Below are 17,961 nucleotides of genomic sequence, written 5' to 3'. Positions count from 1 at the left end.
CAGTGTTTGCTGTGTGAAGAGGTTCGACGAAATTACATGACTAAGAACAGGCTGAAAAGAACGTTGACCAAGAAATTGTACTGATGTTACGCTTTTTCCGAAATTGAACAGGACAAAAATACCGACATTGTCGTAAGGAGACAACTTTTTGTGATAATCACATAATTACTTTACAAGTATTATTACTGTTAATTCTTAATGTCATTTTGATGCATATTACCGTCGGTTTAACTCACAGAGAATATCTGAACGTAACCGTAGTGTGTACACGTACACGCTGTTCGCGGTTTTGCCGAAACGCAAATTATAATGTCACGTTTTTGAATAATATGCTTTCTTGAAAAAAAACACGCTTTATTTACCGCGTGGTTTAAGATCGAAATCACTGTGAAGATTACTACCCCCCCCCCCCCCAATGTCTATGAGGAGGGAATTTTCGTTTCTGTCCGCTTTATTTTAGAAGTTTTTTCTCTGAGAAAAACTCGTGAGAGTATTTTGGCAATTATGTGTCCCGAACAAAACATGTGACCCATGTGTCAATTGTTCTCACCGATAACACAACCTGTATGTTCACATTTCTTTAACAGTCCATTCTTGCCGGTTGTAAGAAACATCACGTGCCCACATATTAAACTGTTTAAATTGTGTACACAAAAGAGGATGCGGTACATCATCCATGTGCTGCTTCGGAGAGGGTTTTTATTCTGATGAACTCCTACATATATGTTGGGGTGCATATTGATTTGCTTTCTGCTTGGTCTTCTCGGCGTGCACTCTTTCCATCAAAAAAATGATGACACCATTCTTTTAAATTGAAGACACAGTTATCCAAACATTTAGTGTGTACAAGTGATATACAGCAAACTATGCACCTCGAAATACACAAGATCACTGTAGTAGTAGAAACAGTTTCCGCATGAACATATCCCAAATATTAAACTAAAAGAGGGTCGGTAAATTTTGAGCATGGTTTGCCCCAATTTGTGCCTTGAACTTATTATCAGCTTTCCCGACATTTTCACTCTCAAAACCCCTGCTCAGCAATTCACTGCAATAATATAAATTAATACGTTAGCCAGATACAGGATAATACCTGCATCTTTTGTATGACCTTAAATCTAGACTGAGTTTTGCGCATGATTCTTCTCGAAATTTCCAAAATGACGCATGGGCACATACTACAGTATATGTGTGTGTTATCGTTAAAAGTATTTCCAGAAAGCAAAGTCTCTTTTTCGTTCACGCTCAAACGTACAAAAATAGGTATATTGCCTAAGTCTCATATGAGATCTATTGAATACATCTTCTATAGTTTACCAGTCTTCTTGGAATAACTTAGCTTTACTCGAGGGTTGAGGGCATCGCGAATATTTCCACGGTATTTTAGTCATTATCTTCGTGCAATGTTTGGTAGTCTGTCTGTCGGTGCACTGTGTACGACACGGGCATAGTTTCCTCCATAAGTATCGCCTTGAAGTGGAAAGAAGGAAAAAGAGTATTTAATGGTTATTGTACGTAAGCAATAACTTCTTAAAGACCGAGAAGGAAAATTAATGATCCGTAGAAGGTGATAAAGGTGTGATAAAAGACAGAAGTAAACGCTGACGTTTACAGTAGCCTTGTCACTTATAGCTTTACAATGATTACAAAAAAAGATAAGTGGCTGCTGGGAGTTTTGTGGGATAGGGCAGGTTAATCGAAGTTATGATACACATCAACAGTAAGTCACGAAGACTCACAATGCTAATCGTAACTCATTTTACCCAACATCGATTCACAGAATAAGATGAAGGTTCACTGATAGCAGACACATGGCTATGCATACATGAAATAGATGTGTATGCTGCCTAAGTTGAATTTACATACGCACGCACGACATTCCAGAAAAGTACATTCGAAAGATAGATTACACTAACATGTTTGACCATGTATTTATTAAACATACTATTTAATATCAATAAAAATACTGCGTGTATCAGCTGACGAGGGAGCTGAAAACTATACAACTCCAAAAAGGAAATGTATGGATATGCCTTCCGTTTGTTTGATTACTGCAATACAGTATGTTAGGTTGTTTTCTTTCAAAACAAGGTAACATATTACTTTAGGCTCGTTAATATTCCTTCTCCGACATTAATATCCGAATGGTAAACATTTAGTTTGTATCAATGAGAATAGGTGACTCTGTAAATGCCCCAATAATAATATTATTACATATGGCATCGAAAATTTCCTTTCATGGTTACTCAGGCATGATTTCCTCAACCCTCGCTGGTTGGTTGGTTGTTAGGTCTAAAAAAATAAGTCTGGTTCCGGTTACCCGACCCCACCTAGTTTTTCACTGCCGACCCTTAACATTTTTTGACATATTCGAGAAAAAAAATAATAAAATCGCAAAAATTGTGAAGTCTCACGAGAAAAAGTGGATACGGAAATTGACATCAACTTATTAAAAAGACAATATTAAACTGTTCTCCCAATCTGTAATGGATGTACATCTGATGGGAAGAAACCAATAACACAGAGACCATTTGGTAAACAATGGAAAACCTGAAGTAGACACTCACGATCACACATGAAAAAAATATAATAGAATGAAAATAAAAGATTTACCTACCCCACCTATTCTAAAATTGAGCGTAATCGAAACCACACAATTTTTTATTAGGCCTAATTGAAATAGCTGGCAAGCCTTACTAACCTGTTTATCTTCTCTTGCTGGGGGATCACGCAGGAAATAACACAATGGACAATATATGAAATTAACGATGGCTATGCCACGAAGAAGCCTTGGGTGAAAATAAAAACAGATTTCATTCACTTTATATCAAGTTTTATCACATAAATACGTTCGATTCTCAGTTCGTATAAATAAGTAATAAAATATGTTTTATTCTACACGAGCAAGTTTTAGCGGGTTACCAGTCATGAAAGTAATAAGAAATATAAAATATCAATATTTCTATTTTGAGGCCAGTATCTCCTCTCGATTGACTTATACAGTAGAAAATAGCATCATTGATTGACTTATACAGTAGAAAATAGCATCATTGATTGACTTATACAGTAGAAAATAGCATCATTGATTGACTTATACAGTAGAAGATAGCATCATTGATTGACTTATACAGTAGAAAATAGCATCATTGATTGACTTATACAGTAGAAAATAGCATCATTGATTGACTTATACAGTAGAAGATAGCATCATTGATTGACTTATACAGTAGAAGATAGCATCATTGATTGACTTATACAGTAGAAAATAGCATCATTGATTGATTTATACAGTAGAAAACAACGTCATTGAATTACAAAATAATGACATTGAGTGGCTTATATGTTACAAAATTGAGTTTTTGAACCTTTTCTACATTGAGTCATTTCCAAACTATATAATAGTTGCTTTTACAGCTGATTATGCTTAAGATAAGTTCTATTGAGTGTAGTAATGAATTCTATTTCTACACACGTGGTTCTATGAAACTGTTGTAAGAACTACTGCTTTGTGTTCGAAATTGATCGAACTTTCAAGTAGAACGAAACTCAACCAACAACGATCACGCGTTTCACCATGGCAACTTGACGTTCACTAACTTCTCCTGGCCCTACTGACCCGACTGCCGTCTGCTTGACTTACTATTTGCTCTAGGGCATAACAGGAAGTTGTTTTTGAATCGACTTTTCTCAGTCAATTCTTTAGTCGGACAATTGACCTGAGGTCGATACCGATATAGAAACAACTAAAAAGACTAATTTCGATTTAATTTAGTTTTTTGAGTTTTGCCATAAGACATTGTAAGGAATTATCTTAACCCTTTTACACTTTACACCTATTCACAAGTCACAACCCTGTTTCCTGCTGTCTTGGCAATGAACTGTTGGGATCGACCAAACTGCTGTTACAGCCTACATTCGATTCAAGCAGTGGACTGACAAAAACCTACAATTTGGGGTAGCATTTGCTTCAAGCATCCATGACCAGTTACAGTAATTTTTATTGTGATTTGAAACCTAGAATATGCAAACAGCAGTTTTATTTGACATTCACAATAACTGTAAGGAACAGAGACGTTATTCTAGGCCTTTAAGGAACACGTAGTGAAGTGCTTATTGCATGTCAGATCAATAGCTTAGGGTTACGATACAGCATGTGTATTAATGTGTTTTTCGTCCAAATTCCCCGGAGTCGACCAACCTTTCGTGATCTTATTTGACAGTTCCCTTTAAATCACTTCTAATCAGCTACGTATTATATTGAATCCTCATAATTAGAATTTTGCGGCACTATGTGTCGACACACGTTGTGCCTGCAGTACTTACCAAGGGAAGCCTATCGTTTTCACTATCTCTCCGCTGAGTGCAGGCCCTGTGAGAAAATCAAATATTGTCAGCAACAGGAATGAATATTCGTTATTTATCTAATACATATGCACATCTGCTAAACTCTTATGATGCAACGCATGACACTGGTAAAACAGTCACTGAACAATCCAAGTTTGTGTTGCTTGGCAATTCAGCAGTGTTTATGAACCTAGTCCGCAATATCCAAACCCTTATGAGAGGCTAGCGTATGAATATGGAAACATCACAACCAACCAAACTTTTAAAACTTTTTAGGACATCTAAACATTAATATCTAATGCTGCCCATACCTTCAGTTTTATCTAATATACGTCATTATTTAGAAGCATGGATACATTTTACTTGATAAAATCTTATCAGCATTTCAATGAAAGTCGAGGCGGTTTTATTTCTGAGAACTCCTCGTCATGCTTTGTACCGATGTATCAGTGTATTCAGTGAAATGATAACCCTTCTATCGCAAGGGAACCACAAGGTCAGGATGTGTTTCAATTGTGAACGCTTATGGAATAGTGATGATCTGTACAGTACAGTAAAAAAAAAAACGATAAAAGTGTCTTCTGAATAAATGTAAAAGTTGGAAAACGTTATCTATATACACAGTGACTAGGTAGTTAGTTAGGTAGGTAGGTAGGTAGGTAGGTAGGTAGGTAGGTAGGTATTTGTGTACTTGACTAAAACAAACTTCATGTCCGAGAACAAACTCACCTAAAGCGAAACCTAGGCAGAATGCTACATCAGCGATGGCATATACACTTCCATATACAGATACATGCCGTAAATCAACCAGTAATCCCATGGTTGGCATCATGGACGAATCTACCATGCCTTTAAAACATTAAAACACAGGGTTCATGAACTTATCAACGAATACGTATCAGTGAGATAGTTGAGATTGAATTTACTCTCTTGGAACCGAAACAGTGTTAATCCCAATGTAACAAACTAGCACTACGTTCTTGGGTAGTCTACTACCTTATGTTACTAATAACTAGACTGTCGTTTGCTTAATCTTATGGGATCCCTATTCTGTTTTTTAAAATTGACAGTTCATAACATACGAGGGATCAATATTGAATTAGCTGTCTGACAGTTGGAATTTAATTGATGTGGTGTACTCTGTCCTTCACCTCTGTCATATTTGTTATTAGACTAAGTGTTGATATACTTTTGACTTTTGAGACATTAAAAAAAATATTTGATCGTCATAGAAATAAGCAACTCATCCTAAGTCCGCTGTTGTTACACGGATTATTGCGAAATTCCATCTCAATATTTTTAAATAAACCATATTTTTATTATATATATTTATATATAGTATTTATTTGTTATTGTATAAATGTTAACGTTTCTATGTAACAAAAATTACAATACACATTACATACCCGCATTTATATATAATGAAAATGTACATCAGTTACTGTGCGTTGCCTAGATACGTTGATATTTTTATTTAATTTGATATTCAATACTTTTTGGTACATGTATGCTATGTTCATGAAAATTGATATTTATATTATCTTTATTATTAACTTCTTTATTTATTGTATACATAACCAATTCAGCCAAAAATACGTCTATTATAGATGTGCAAACAATTCTGAGAAAAGAATAGAATGGACATGGTATATGTTACCTTACCTATGGCAAACCCTAATCCAAAGCAAGGTGCGATGAGTTCTTTAATGCTATCCGAAAACGGAATCTGAGGACAGGAAAATAGATGATAAGTAAAAGTTGATGAATATTTCTCCCAGAGAACAAAATCCATTTTATCTAAACGTGCACATCTTTCTTTACTATCTTTGTCACTACTATCCTAAACTAAAGCCCAAACAACGAATTAACGGTCTGAGGTTTAGCACTTACTCACATTCATTCATTGACACTGAATACAATTCCACTGGGATTATCAACCCCAAACCCTAAATTGCATCAACAAATGACTGAATCACTATCATCTATACTGTGTTGAAACCGAATTTCCAGGTCATGAATTTGTCGCGTGAAAATGATTGTCCTACTACTTTATGCTTGGCTGATTCACAGGTTAATGTCAGGTCGATTATGGAGAGAAAACAATATACATCCGTCTTGTATAGATAACACTTAGTTGCTACATTACCAACACCATGTAATGCAATTCTAACTAAAAATGTATCTATAACATCGGTATCCTTTGCTACTTAATTTCCTCAGGACATATTTAATTGCAATCACTGATATTGAAAGCACTGAAGGTAATTCAATGTAAACGTGTGACAACATCTCTCTTTCAATTTACTTTACATTTTCAACACTAAATTTGATCTACCTAGTACCATATGTTTTTTTTCGGAGCACGTTCCGTTATGATAAACGACAGTGCTTTTAAAGTAGGGGTTATCTCCTCGGGGTGTTTCTATTTTGGTTTTAATAAGATACTATTGTGAATCGTGATTTTGATGTGCTCAAATGCGCGCAAATTTGATAAAGTCTAGGAAATACGTGGTAAATATTTGTGGATTGTATGCAGTAGTCGTCCACTCAAATATGTCAGAGTATATATTATTGGTATTGTGTTATAAAAACTCCTCCCTCCCCCAAGTGTTTATGTTACGACGTAACGCACGTTTTAAAACTTCTAGACTACTGCTAGGTTTAGCCTTTCACGACATTACCCTGAAGAATATAGAAATACAAAATAGAACATATTATTTATGATTGATAATTAGCCACTGTCCATTTTTTTTTCAAACGTTCATCAGGAATGTCGTGATAGAAAAACACATCAGTTGATTAATATTTGACAGAAAAAATGTTGTTCGCAATCGTTTGTACGATCATGGAAGTCATAAAGAAAGTAATAAACCGGGGTATTATATCACGACAATCCCTTCCAATATTAAATCGCTGTATACTCGAGTGTTACTTCAAAACCAGAGTGACTATAGCGTTTCAATTACTACCAAACCAGAATGACTATAGAGTTTCAGTTAGTAGACATCATGGTGTTTTTAAGTCTCACAACGTTTTTGTAACAAAGTACACAAAACACTGATAGCAATCATTGCAAAATGATACAGTTTACCCCACTGTGAACACAAATCAACATCACTGTCGGATGAAATAAGGAAGAATCAAACTCAAAAATGTTTATTTGTGTTCACAGTAAGGTAAAATTATCACATTTAGTGTGCGTGTACGATATCAGTGCCTGTATTTTGTTTACATTAGAGAGATTTTTAAAAACATTGTGCCACCTATTAAATTGAAAATCTGTAGTCTTTATGGCACGCAATCAAGGCCAACAGTCATCTCGCCAAAAGATAAATCAATACCATCAAATGATGAAGCAATACCGTCAAATGATGTATCAATACCATCAAATGAAGCTATACCGTCAAATGGAGTACATTTATAGAGACCACTACTGGGCAGAACCATGGACCCTATTTCGTATATGGTCTATGATTAAACATTGTTATTTTCCACCTAATATGAATGTCCTCAGTGAATGGGGCAAGTAGATGAACGCTTTAGTTATCCATTACGAGTTGTAATGATACATTTACTTACCCAAACCATGCATACTCCAACCACTACCATTCCCAACAGCGAACAAAGCCACCTAAAATTGATTTTAGTTTCAGGAATTAGTGGATCAGTTTGCAACAGATTGTACGTTTGCTTTATTCTTATATTCATACGACCAACACAGACACACATATAGCAATGTACAGGGATTTAGCATGCATGGTGAAAAGGCAGAGATGAGTGATACTTCAATCAAATATGCAGGCATTGCAATATTGGCTAATAGGCGTTGATCAAATGGAGAATCGTTTTATAATTATTCTCAATCAGATACTCGAGAAATCACGAAGATGAGGTGAATTGGCCTGAATGATTCGACTGTTACTGTTACTGATTTGTTAGATTCAAGCATTGATGGTTCATTTGAGTATAACAGCGCCATTTTAGTTATATGTTCCTCGCCAAATTCGATCATATTTAGTGAACAGGAAAATACTTACAAGTTATCATGCACACAACGACACTCTATTGAAGAATAATACGGGATATTGAATAACGAGATTTGAGTTATGGGATTTTGAGTTATCGCCAATGTGTGGTGTTGCTGCTGTTCATAACGTGGAGGGGGGGGGGGTCGTCATCGAGAGGGGTTGACAGTCACTGAGGGGGTTATTTAGTATACAATTTCAAAGCATATCCATGTCACGTGGCAGAATTCAATGACGTCATATGAGCTCGATGATACTAACAGCTCTCCCAAACATTGGCCAATGTTATCGCAAGTTGACAATGTTGCAGAACGCCAGAACAAGCACTAACTCGACACCCATGGGTGTTTATGATAGGAATGACCATTTAATGTGCAGACTCCAGAATACTGCCATAATCGTCACCATATATTCCTTCAGTCAAACCTAGTATAGCCTAGCTCATTCGCGCTTGCGGATTTAAACTAATGTCATCCCTCCACACTGTCTGTGTGTAGAGTGGGACGTTTGTCAAAATCCGTCAGCACACATAGCATCTAGTCTAAGTCGAGCCATACAAGACTTGAAGAGTTCCCAACACAGTGACGGTTTTGCCAATAGTAAAGGAACAGGTTGCATGATATAACATCAAAGTATTCCGACTACCATAGAATATTGTGTATTTTTATAAAGACCCCGGATTAGGGCATAACTTTATAATTCTATTGTAGCCGAAATTCCAGATGAATGTGACATCGGTTATGGAAACATACCTGATGGTAAATTTACGTAGACAGGGCATATACATTACACTGTTCATATTCTTGTATTACCTTCACAATATAGACGACATATTACACACGTTTGGATAGCAGGGTGGGGAAGGGGGTACATAACAGTCATGCGAACATGTGACATATTATTAAGAAATGATTGATGACACCCTGAGAATGACATTAACTTTCAATTTAATAGACATAACAGATAATGGTTACAAAATTGAGCAAGACGGTACCATATTTTGATGTTAATGGCGATTTAGCATGAGTGGTATTTGCAATGTGCATGCGGTGGGTTTGTTGAGCAAGCAGTAAGCATGCGCAGTAAGCATGCGCAGTAAACATGCACAAGATGCTGACAATAAATTGTGTAGTGCGTGGGGTCAAAATTGTACTCTAAGATTGGCCTATCCCTTCACCCTCAACTAACGCAAAGTAACATCCACAACACTGTGAATTCTGACCCGCGGAAAAATGCCAATTCGCAAGCATTGATTTACATCTATGGTACTGCAATACTTTAAACTTTTAGAGAATTTGTTTATAACTTTCACCAACATAGAAGGTAATAATATTACGTTTGATTAGAAAGAAAAATTTCTCTTAAATAATATTACCAATGTTCTGCGTGGGACATGATGGAAGGTCGGCATTGAGACTTTTTTAGGATCTAAACTTTATTGAAAACAAATCCACTATGTCGGGAGGCGATTGTCTATTTTTTCATCAAGTAAGCGTTCGAAGGGATGATAGAGTGGCGAAGCAATGAACGTGACTTTTTATTCATTATACATGACAGTTACTCGTGATTTCCGGATGAAATAAAATATTGCCAATGGCAATGTAATCTCGTTGGTGTGTGGGAGGGATTTCTACAATATTCGCCAGGTATGGAATGAAAAGAAACACCCGATGAACTTGTGAGACATACAATGGTCCATTTCCTTAACATCCTGTATGGGTTTAGCCTAACTGATATCTAACCAATCCAAATAGATGTAATGGGAAAATAACTAAAATGCTTTTAGGAATATTGGCTTTTTGTGCGAATTTCAGAGCTACAGAGGGAGAGATTAAATTCAATCAAATATTACGAAACTGTAATACTCCGCCACAAGGTAAGATTTGGGGGTATTTATGCTAAAACTACTCACAGTTATCAGTTTTTAAAAATAGACCTATAGCTTAATTGATATTAGAATTCACTTCCTTCTTAATTTACAAAGACTCTTATGTATGTACTATCTCTATCGACAGATATCGTACGTCGGCATTCCATTATTCCCTAAAATGATATATATATATATTTCCCTTTTTTGCCAAAATATTCAAGAATCGTAAGTAGTTTGGAACTTCAAAATGAACGTAAGAGATTGAAACTTTAATAATAAGCCGCCAATATAGTGAATTCATCCATCGGATATTGATTAGAAAGGTGCATTATTTCTCAAAATTTCTGAGGAATCGATCGAAACAAAAAGAGTGAATATTCTTAGGACCCCATATTCGTCCCTATTAAGCACTCAGCATAAACTTCGAAGGAATTTCCAGATATGCAAATATAGAAGTACATCATTTACGATGTATCATACAACTAACTGCCAAAACGAAGCCAAAGTTCTAATAAGACGGTGTGTAAATTTCACACGAAATGTGTCAAAACAAGGGATTTCCGCACAACTATTTGCACGATGTGTTTGTGAGATCTGTCTTATACAGAGTTATTGTCAATGATTTTACTAATAAATCTAACAGGTGTAGGCAGTGGTTATTTCTTATCCTTTCCATCATACAATCTCCTATCTAAACCTTTTCACGGCCTTGAACACAAAATCAGACATATCCAATGGAAACCTGGGCACCTTTAGTGCGTACCCTTCCTTCTAAGTTTATGCTGAATACTTTTCTGTTACCGTGCAGACAATGTGAATTTAACAAATTACCTTCCTATTTGTGTGCCTAAATAACCAAAGGCGTATGTGCCGATTGTGTAGCCTATACTCGGTGATAGCCAAATAGAACCTAATAGTGGAAAGTGCGAGTGCCAAGTAGCAAATAAAAATCGGTTAAGCAAAATTCACACAAATACTATGCATTTTAGCGTGTACTAATTGTGTTAGTGCATCTATTGTTCTACTGGAAATAGAAAAAATTACGAGTATTAGTGTCATCTTAATTAACATCCAACAGACAACGAGCTGGGTTAGTAAGGAGTGCGTCTGTAGCTTTAAAAGAGAGAGAGGGTGTAGGTGTCAATACTGCGAGTTGCCATCTCTAGCTCTTCTACAATAGCAGGAGGTGTTGCTAAGAAAACTCAGTGTGTTGCCAAGGGAATTCAATGTGTTGCTAAGTAAATTCATTGAGTTGCTAGGCGAAATGGGACGTGAAAGCAAAGAGATTAGGACGCCATTGGTGAGATAACTATACACAAATAATTCCAAAATTGGATATTTTTTGTGGAATATATGTAATTTGTATTGCGATGGGATCAAGGAGAAAAGGAAAAATTGGCACGTTTGCGTTGTTACGCATTGTGCAAATTATTACAAGTGGGTTTTTTTCAGGGAGATGCAAATGCAAACGGCATTACAATATAAGATACATTTTGTTTAAACTGGTCCAAGCTGTCGCAATAATTTTGAATTCTTATCAATTGTGATGATAGTTTAATTGGATAAAAGTAACATAACTACTCTATATACTAGATAACATCCCACAAAAACATGCCATTATGTTTCCTCTTCTCCATATTGGTCCCAAAAAAGAGTGTGTGTTTTTAACTGTGTTTGTCAGCAAACGAGATGAGCTTTACAGCGATCATGTCCCTTCCCACATTCAGATATGTTTGGAGGTCGCAATACGATGTAAGGTTCAGGATAGTAGAATTGTGTTGAAATGTAAAAAAATATAAAAGACTCCCGCCCCTTACTAAGTTAAATGTTGTCCGAGTAGCTGAGAATTTACAATAATATAAACATCTACAAAACACCCTGTCTTTCTAATGACATGTAAAGGGTTTCGTGCATCAACTTGGGGTTGTGTAGCGAATTACACCAGGCCAATCAAAGAATGTATTACCGATCTGTGTTTCCATGATTATACTGAGAAGATATTTTGGGGGATTAGCGGGTCAAAGTTCACTGTCTTTTCTCAGTTCTCGTGGCCGACGAAACACAGTGTCCCTTGCCTAAACACACACATATAGTGTAGGTGCACTGCACATTACACGATATGTTAGTAATACCTTCCTATTTGGTGGCTTAAAGGACCAAAGATGTTAGTACTTATCAGATAGGAAATACTGGCAGGAAGGAATGCTGCACCTGTAAATAAGATATAGTCCAATTCTCTTGTTAGACTCCCTAGGAAGGAGTGATGTTCGTCGAGATAAGCTTCGAGATGTCGAAATGTTTCTTAAAGATTTCGACAATTTTCTGTCTCTCTCCATACTCCATACAAATATAGTTTCAACATCCATTTGTGTTTGTTGATGTGTTAGTCTGTCTGTTGTGTTGATTTGAATAATACATTTTTGTAGATTTCAGAATGAGGAGAATTTCATCTCGTGAATTGACTGTCCTGGCGACCGGTCAACTTTGACAATAAGTGTGCATTCTTTATAATCCAATTATATGATACACAGTCAGAAAAAGACAACAAAAACAGTACAAAACGGTGGTTAAAACAAAAACTTATAGTGTGGGGGTCAGAGAAATGTCAAAATACGAACTTGAACTTGTTCTTAGTTGATAGATAAAGAACACTAAAGATAACTGGAAACAAAACAAGCGAAGGCTTAATACAGAGAAACAGAAGTGTGATGAAGAATTAAGAAGTGAAAGAGAGGTGTACAGCTAAAATCTGAACGGCACTAAGAAATGAGAAAGTGTCGGAAAGAAAACATAAATTAGAAGATGTGTGATTTAATGATTCGTGGAGTAGAAGCGAAAGGGGTAATAGGTGAATGTGTATATTGAAGAGAGTAGAAGCAGCTGACGTGTTCCAACACTAATCGATATAGTAGAAGTCTAATGAGAATACGAGTAGTGATACATTACACACGATCACAGAGGTGTCAATGATTAGGTAGTAATGATGATAATGAGTTACTTGTTATGAGTGTTCTTTGACAGGGACAAAGAAAGAGAAATTTGAGATTTAGTAGTGTTATTATTCAAGTTGCACGAGTTGACAAATGTAATTACACAAGGTGTCCGAAACACGGTGAAACGAAATTTAAGTTTCACGATGCCTAATGTTACTTTATTAGTACAGTACGTGCGGTAACGTTAATCACCACACGGGTTGTACACAGCGCGTTTAGACAACTTCTCGATCTATACATTTTGGAGGGAAATTCGCTGGGCTAAGTTTTGTGTAATGTAAGTGTTGCAAAGACAAACAAACGAAATGCTTTAATGGAAGCTTTTAGAAATATAGAGACAAAATGTAACATTTCGTGTGCGCGTGCGCTATGGATGTGTGTATGTTGTTTGTGTAATCCGTAACAAGGAACGTCGTGGGAGATGTAAAAGAAAAACATTATGCCGCCTAATTGAAAGTCTATAGTCTTTCTAGTTTGGTATTGGTAGTATATTCATCCAAACAATCTTACAGTTCTGCACATGCGCTCCTAGCATTTAAAACCTCAATGCAAAAGATTTAGCCCAGCTTTCGCCTACAGCTTGTTTAAGTTGAAAATTCGGCATTATAGTTTACAATTTTGATATCTCAATGTGATTTTGACATTTGTCAGCAAGATTCTTTTAATAAATGCATCCTGGAAATTCATTCGCCAACTGGTGCAACTTTACAGACGACAAGATGATGATACTTGTAATAACATGCACGTTATTTTTTTTAAAAGAGAGAGATAAGCGGGTCACTTTGGTTAGGTAACGATGAGAAGATGCAATATATAAGTTGTAGAAAATACAAAATAGATGACAGAAGTAGATAACACATAAAGGTTCAAATGTTATCATGAAAAACGTACTGTAGTGTTTAGAAAATAAAGACATATGTGGGTATTTATTTCAAACAAGGAAAGAATGGATAACAAATACTGCATTTTGGTAAAATTGAATTGTGAAACATTCTATGAAATCAGATTCGCAAACAAAAAATTGACAAATATCTTCAATAATTCGTGAAATGTCTACAAAATGGTGGGGATTTCACCAGGAAGACGTTGCTATGGTTACTTACCTATCTGCCATTTTTCAGTATCCATGGTTGCCATCATCCATAGCGGCATTGAAGGTTCAAGTAAGGCTATAGCCATATTGGCAAACGTGATGGAACCTGAAAAAAGTACACGTGTCGAAGTCATCAGATATTACATGTGCAGTGTCATATAATGAAAAATAATTGTCACTGGAAAACCTATAGTTCCTGTGCTCTCTTGAAGATGAATAACGTTATACGTACAATTGGTGACACATTCCATGTAATGGCGAGTGAATTCATATTTCAAATATTTATCATCGCCCCCCCCCCCCATATCTCTCTCTCTCTCTCTCTCTCTCTCTCTCTCTCTCTCTCTCTCTCTCTCTCTCTCTCTCTCTCTCTCTCTCTCTCTCTCTCTCTCGCTCTCGCTCTCTCTCTCTTTCTCTCTCTTTCTCTCTATGTATGTATGTCTCTCTCTCTCTGTGTGTGTCTCTCTCTCTGTCTCTTCTCTCTCTCCCTCACTCACTCACTCACTCACTCACTCACTTACTTACTCACTCACTCACTCACTCACTCACTTTCTCGCTCTCTCTCTCTCTCACTCACTTTCTCGCTCGCTCTCTCTCTCTCTCTCTCTCTCTCTCTCTCTCTCTCTCTCTCTCTCTCTCTCTCTCTCTCTCTCTCTCTCTCTCTCTCTCTCTCTCTCTCTCTCTCTAGCTCTCTCTCTCTCTCTCAGCCTGTGTGTCTATGTGTATAAAATATTTGGCCCTCTCTCATCCGACTGTCTATCTGTCTATCTAATCTATCTGTCTGTCTGTCTTCATCTCTGTTAGACTGTTAGAATATTAGTTTTTGACATACATCACCATAACAACAAGATATAATCCCAAACAATAACGCCAATGCTCACACTGCCCTTCTCGTGATTAATCGATAAAAAGTGTTTAAATGATGAAATGACAGGTATGGCTCTAACATTAATTTGTATCCAAGTAAGTGTTTAATTGTTAATAGTACACACACAGTTTGGACGATGAAGAGGTAAAGCATACTTTAGCAACAAAAACCTAATGCATTGCCATGGTAACAGATACTGTCTTTTTCAATTCGGCAAATTTCGGAATTTTTCTCGCTTAGGATATTAAGGCCAGAAAAAGCCTGAGATCCAGATTGCATGAAATATTACACTATTCATTAGCAGTCACGAGCTGGTTTGTTGTACAGCGTTTATAAGTCTATAACCACGACTCAACTATGAAGGGTTTATACGAGCCCTATAATCTATTAAGCCAAGAGTTTTACTAAGTTGGACCAAATTATATTAAAAAGCGTAAATGTCTCGTGATATACTTTCATCTCAGATTTAATCCACTGCACTATTTATTTATCATTATCTATAATAGGAGGCAAGAGTATCTAGAGTAAACATTACATACAATTAACGATGCAAAGAGATCCGCAATGAAAAGAATTATCTTTCTGTAATCTGGAAGATTTTATTGTAGACTATATTTACATAAACTGGAAATGCTGGCCACAATTTGGGAGTTGTAGTAGTTCGTCAATGTACTTATAAGTGTTGTAATCGCTTTATCACCAAGGCTTACGAGGGCAGCTGACACCCGTTACAACGTGTTCATGGTAGTCATTGCATTTACTCTAGTTAGTGTCCTTGAATTTTCCAATAAAAACGAGGTATAATAATCATAGTAGAATTTTTACAATCCTTTATATACCGAACCCAAGGTGAAACGGAGATCACATTTCAATCACTTCTATCCAAATAGGCTTTGCTGAGAAGGTTTTCATATGAAATAAATGTAACAATACGCCAACTATTGTGAAAAAGTTAATAGAATCTGCCCGACGTGTCTCTTATTTTCTCCGAAATAAATAGAGTTTGGCGCCTCCTCGGTCGAGCCGACAGTTTTGGGGGGCTAGCTACCACTATTTAGATTAGTTTTCGTCGAGTAATGAATATATCATAACACATTTCATCTCCGACTCTCAGTGGAAATGTAAGGTAAATGATTGGGGAAGTGTCTTAACAAAGCACCAAATTCAGAATGCGAATCAACTGTCAATAAAGGATCAGAATCAGCATGTAAACTACAAGCGTGCACAGATGCGAGGGCATTAAAACTAGTTCTCAGCCGTGACCTCACATGATCTATTTGATCGGTCTACCCACATGCTGTGCTGGTTACCTTATGTCGAGGATCTCATACAGGAAGTTTATTGTTATTATCCAAACTAAGCTCAGCAACTACTTCAGTTATAACGAAAGCTGTTGGCTATTAATACAATTTATTTCCTCGTATTCACTTCTCGGGCCCTTTTATCAAATCCTACTCTGACGTCACGTGTCAAAGTGTCTGGTTAGCAAAATACGGAATTGTAACGAGAGTTGGCAACAACGATCACAGAACAACAGCGAAAAGTAAAAGATCAAACAGTCATGAAAATAATGAACATTTCAAGTTACTTGTGACTATCATAATGTCTCCTACGCTTATATATCTGTCTGTCTGTCTGTCTGTCTGTCTGTCTGTCTGTCTGTCTGTCTGTCTGTCTGTCTGTCTGTCTGTCTGTATGTGTGTGTATGTATGTATGTATGTATGTATGTATGTATGTATGTATGTATGTATGTATGCATGTATGCATGTATGTATGTATGTATGTATGTATGTATGTATGTATGTAAGTATCTATGTATGTAACAGGTCGAAAGCTAGTCAAAAGTTTTAGTTCATCCCACTCTCTTCTTGCACTCATTCTCGCTCCCTTTTGAAGCATTGTAGTGTTGAATACCAAGTGTTTCTACTAGAATTTTTTTAGGAAAAGGAACTGACTATATAGCCGTAGTAAACTCTCCAGGGCAAAAACATTTGAACTACATTTATAAGGACATTCACGATATGTTCGGGTAGCAACCAAAACAGTGAATAGCGCCACCTACCTGCAGCAATAAGGATATATGGATCCCGTATAAGTGTTAATAATGGCGTTCCTTCCATTTGTACTTCCTTGCCTACTCCTGGCTTTAGTACTAGTAACTGTAACACTAAAACACCAAACAAATATTCGTAGTGATTGTAATGTCCCCGCATGGTCTGACGAGACGTAATGTTCTAGCGTGACTGACAGACATTTTACGTGAATTTAAGTTGCACTAATTGATTCTACAAGGGAGTGTAACAATACAAATTGACTTGGAGATAGTATACATGAATATACAACATACATGTTTGATTTTGATTGAATATTCACAGTGCCATCATTTTTGATAAACGAATATTAAACATTAATGGTTTGCTGCCGTAGAGGGCAGTAGCATTATAAATCAGCCGGTACTTACGCCCATCTCCTAATGCTAAAGCTGCTAAAATATAAAAGGGGGCTTCTTTACCGAGGAATTGATAAACGACGCCCCCAAACGGTGGACCAACTGCAAATGAAACCAAAATAAATTGCATGATTAGAAATTACTACATAATATACAGTGTCATTTCAATTGAGCTATTGAAATTTCGAACAATTGTTATCACATAAAATGTTTGTCGGGTGCTTGTTATCAATGCAAATTAGAATAATATCATATATCATGAAAGACAAGTAAAGATAAGCACTGAAATCAGGTGAGTGGATGTAAAATAGTAATCATT

At 36.4% G+C, this 17,961-nt stretch overlaps 1 protein-coding gene across 1 annotated transcript in view; it reads right to left on the bottom strand.

Moving 5' to 3' along the window:
- Positions 1-919: 919 nt before the first annotated feature.
- Positions 920-17,961, bottom strand: part of LOC144446401 (synaptic vesicular amine transporter-like) — a 21,934-nt gene continuing 4,892 nt past the window's right edge. Inside the window, exons 6-15 of the mRNA XM_078136154.1 lie at positions 17,655-17,744; positions 17,256-17,360; positions 14,336-14,431; positions 12,372-12,450; positions 7,924-7,975; positions 6,007-6,070; positions 5,074-5,193; positions 4,324-4,369; positions 2,702-2,789; positions 920-1,470 (exon numbers count right to left, since the gene is read on the bottom strand). Coding sequence (XP_077992280.1) covers positions 1,384-1,470; positions 2,702-2,789; positions 4,324-4,369; positions 5,074-5,193; positions 6,007-6,070; positions 7,924-7,975; positions 12,372-12,450; positions 14,336-14,431; positions 17,256-17,360; positions 17,655-17,744 — 827 coding nt within the window. The 3' untranslated portion in view covers positions 920-1,383. The remainder of the gene's footprint in view (positions 1,471-2,701; positions 2,790-4,323; positions 4,370-5,073; positions 5,194-6,006; positions 6,071-7,923; positions 7,976-12,371; positions 12,451-14,335; positions 14,432-17,255; positions 17,361-17,654; positions 17,745-17,961) is intronic.

The sequence above is a fragment of the Glandiceps talaboti genome, chromosome 15 (assembly GCF_964340395.1).
Source record: "Glandiceps talaboti chromosome 15, keGlaTala1.1, whole genome shotgun sequence".
NCBI lineage: Eukaryota > Metazoa > Hemichordata > Enteropneusta > Spengelidae > Glandiceps > Glandiceps talaboti.
Note: the sequence above shows the minus strand (reverse complement) of the source record. Positions and strands in the feature narration are given on the sequence as shown.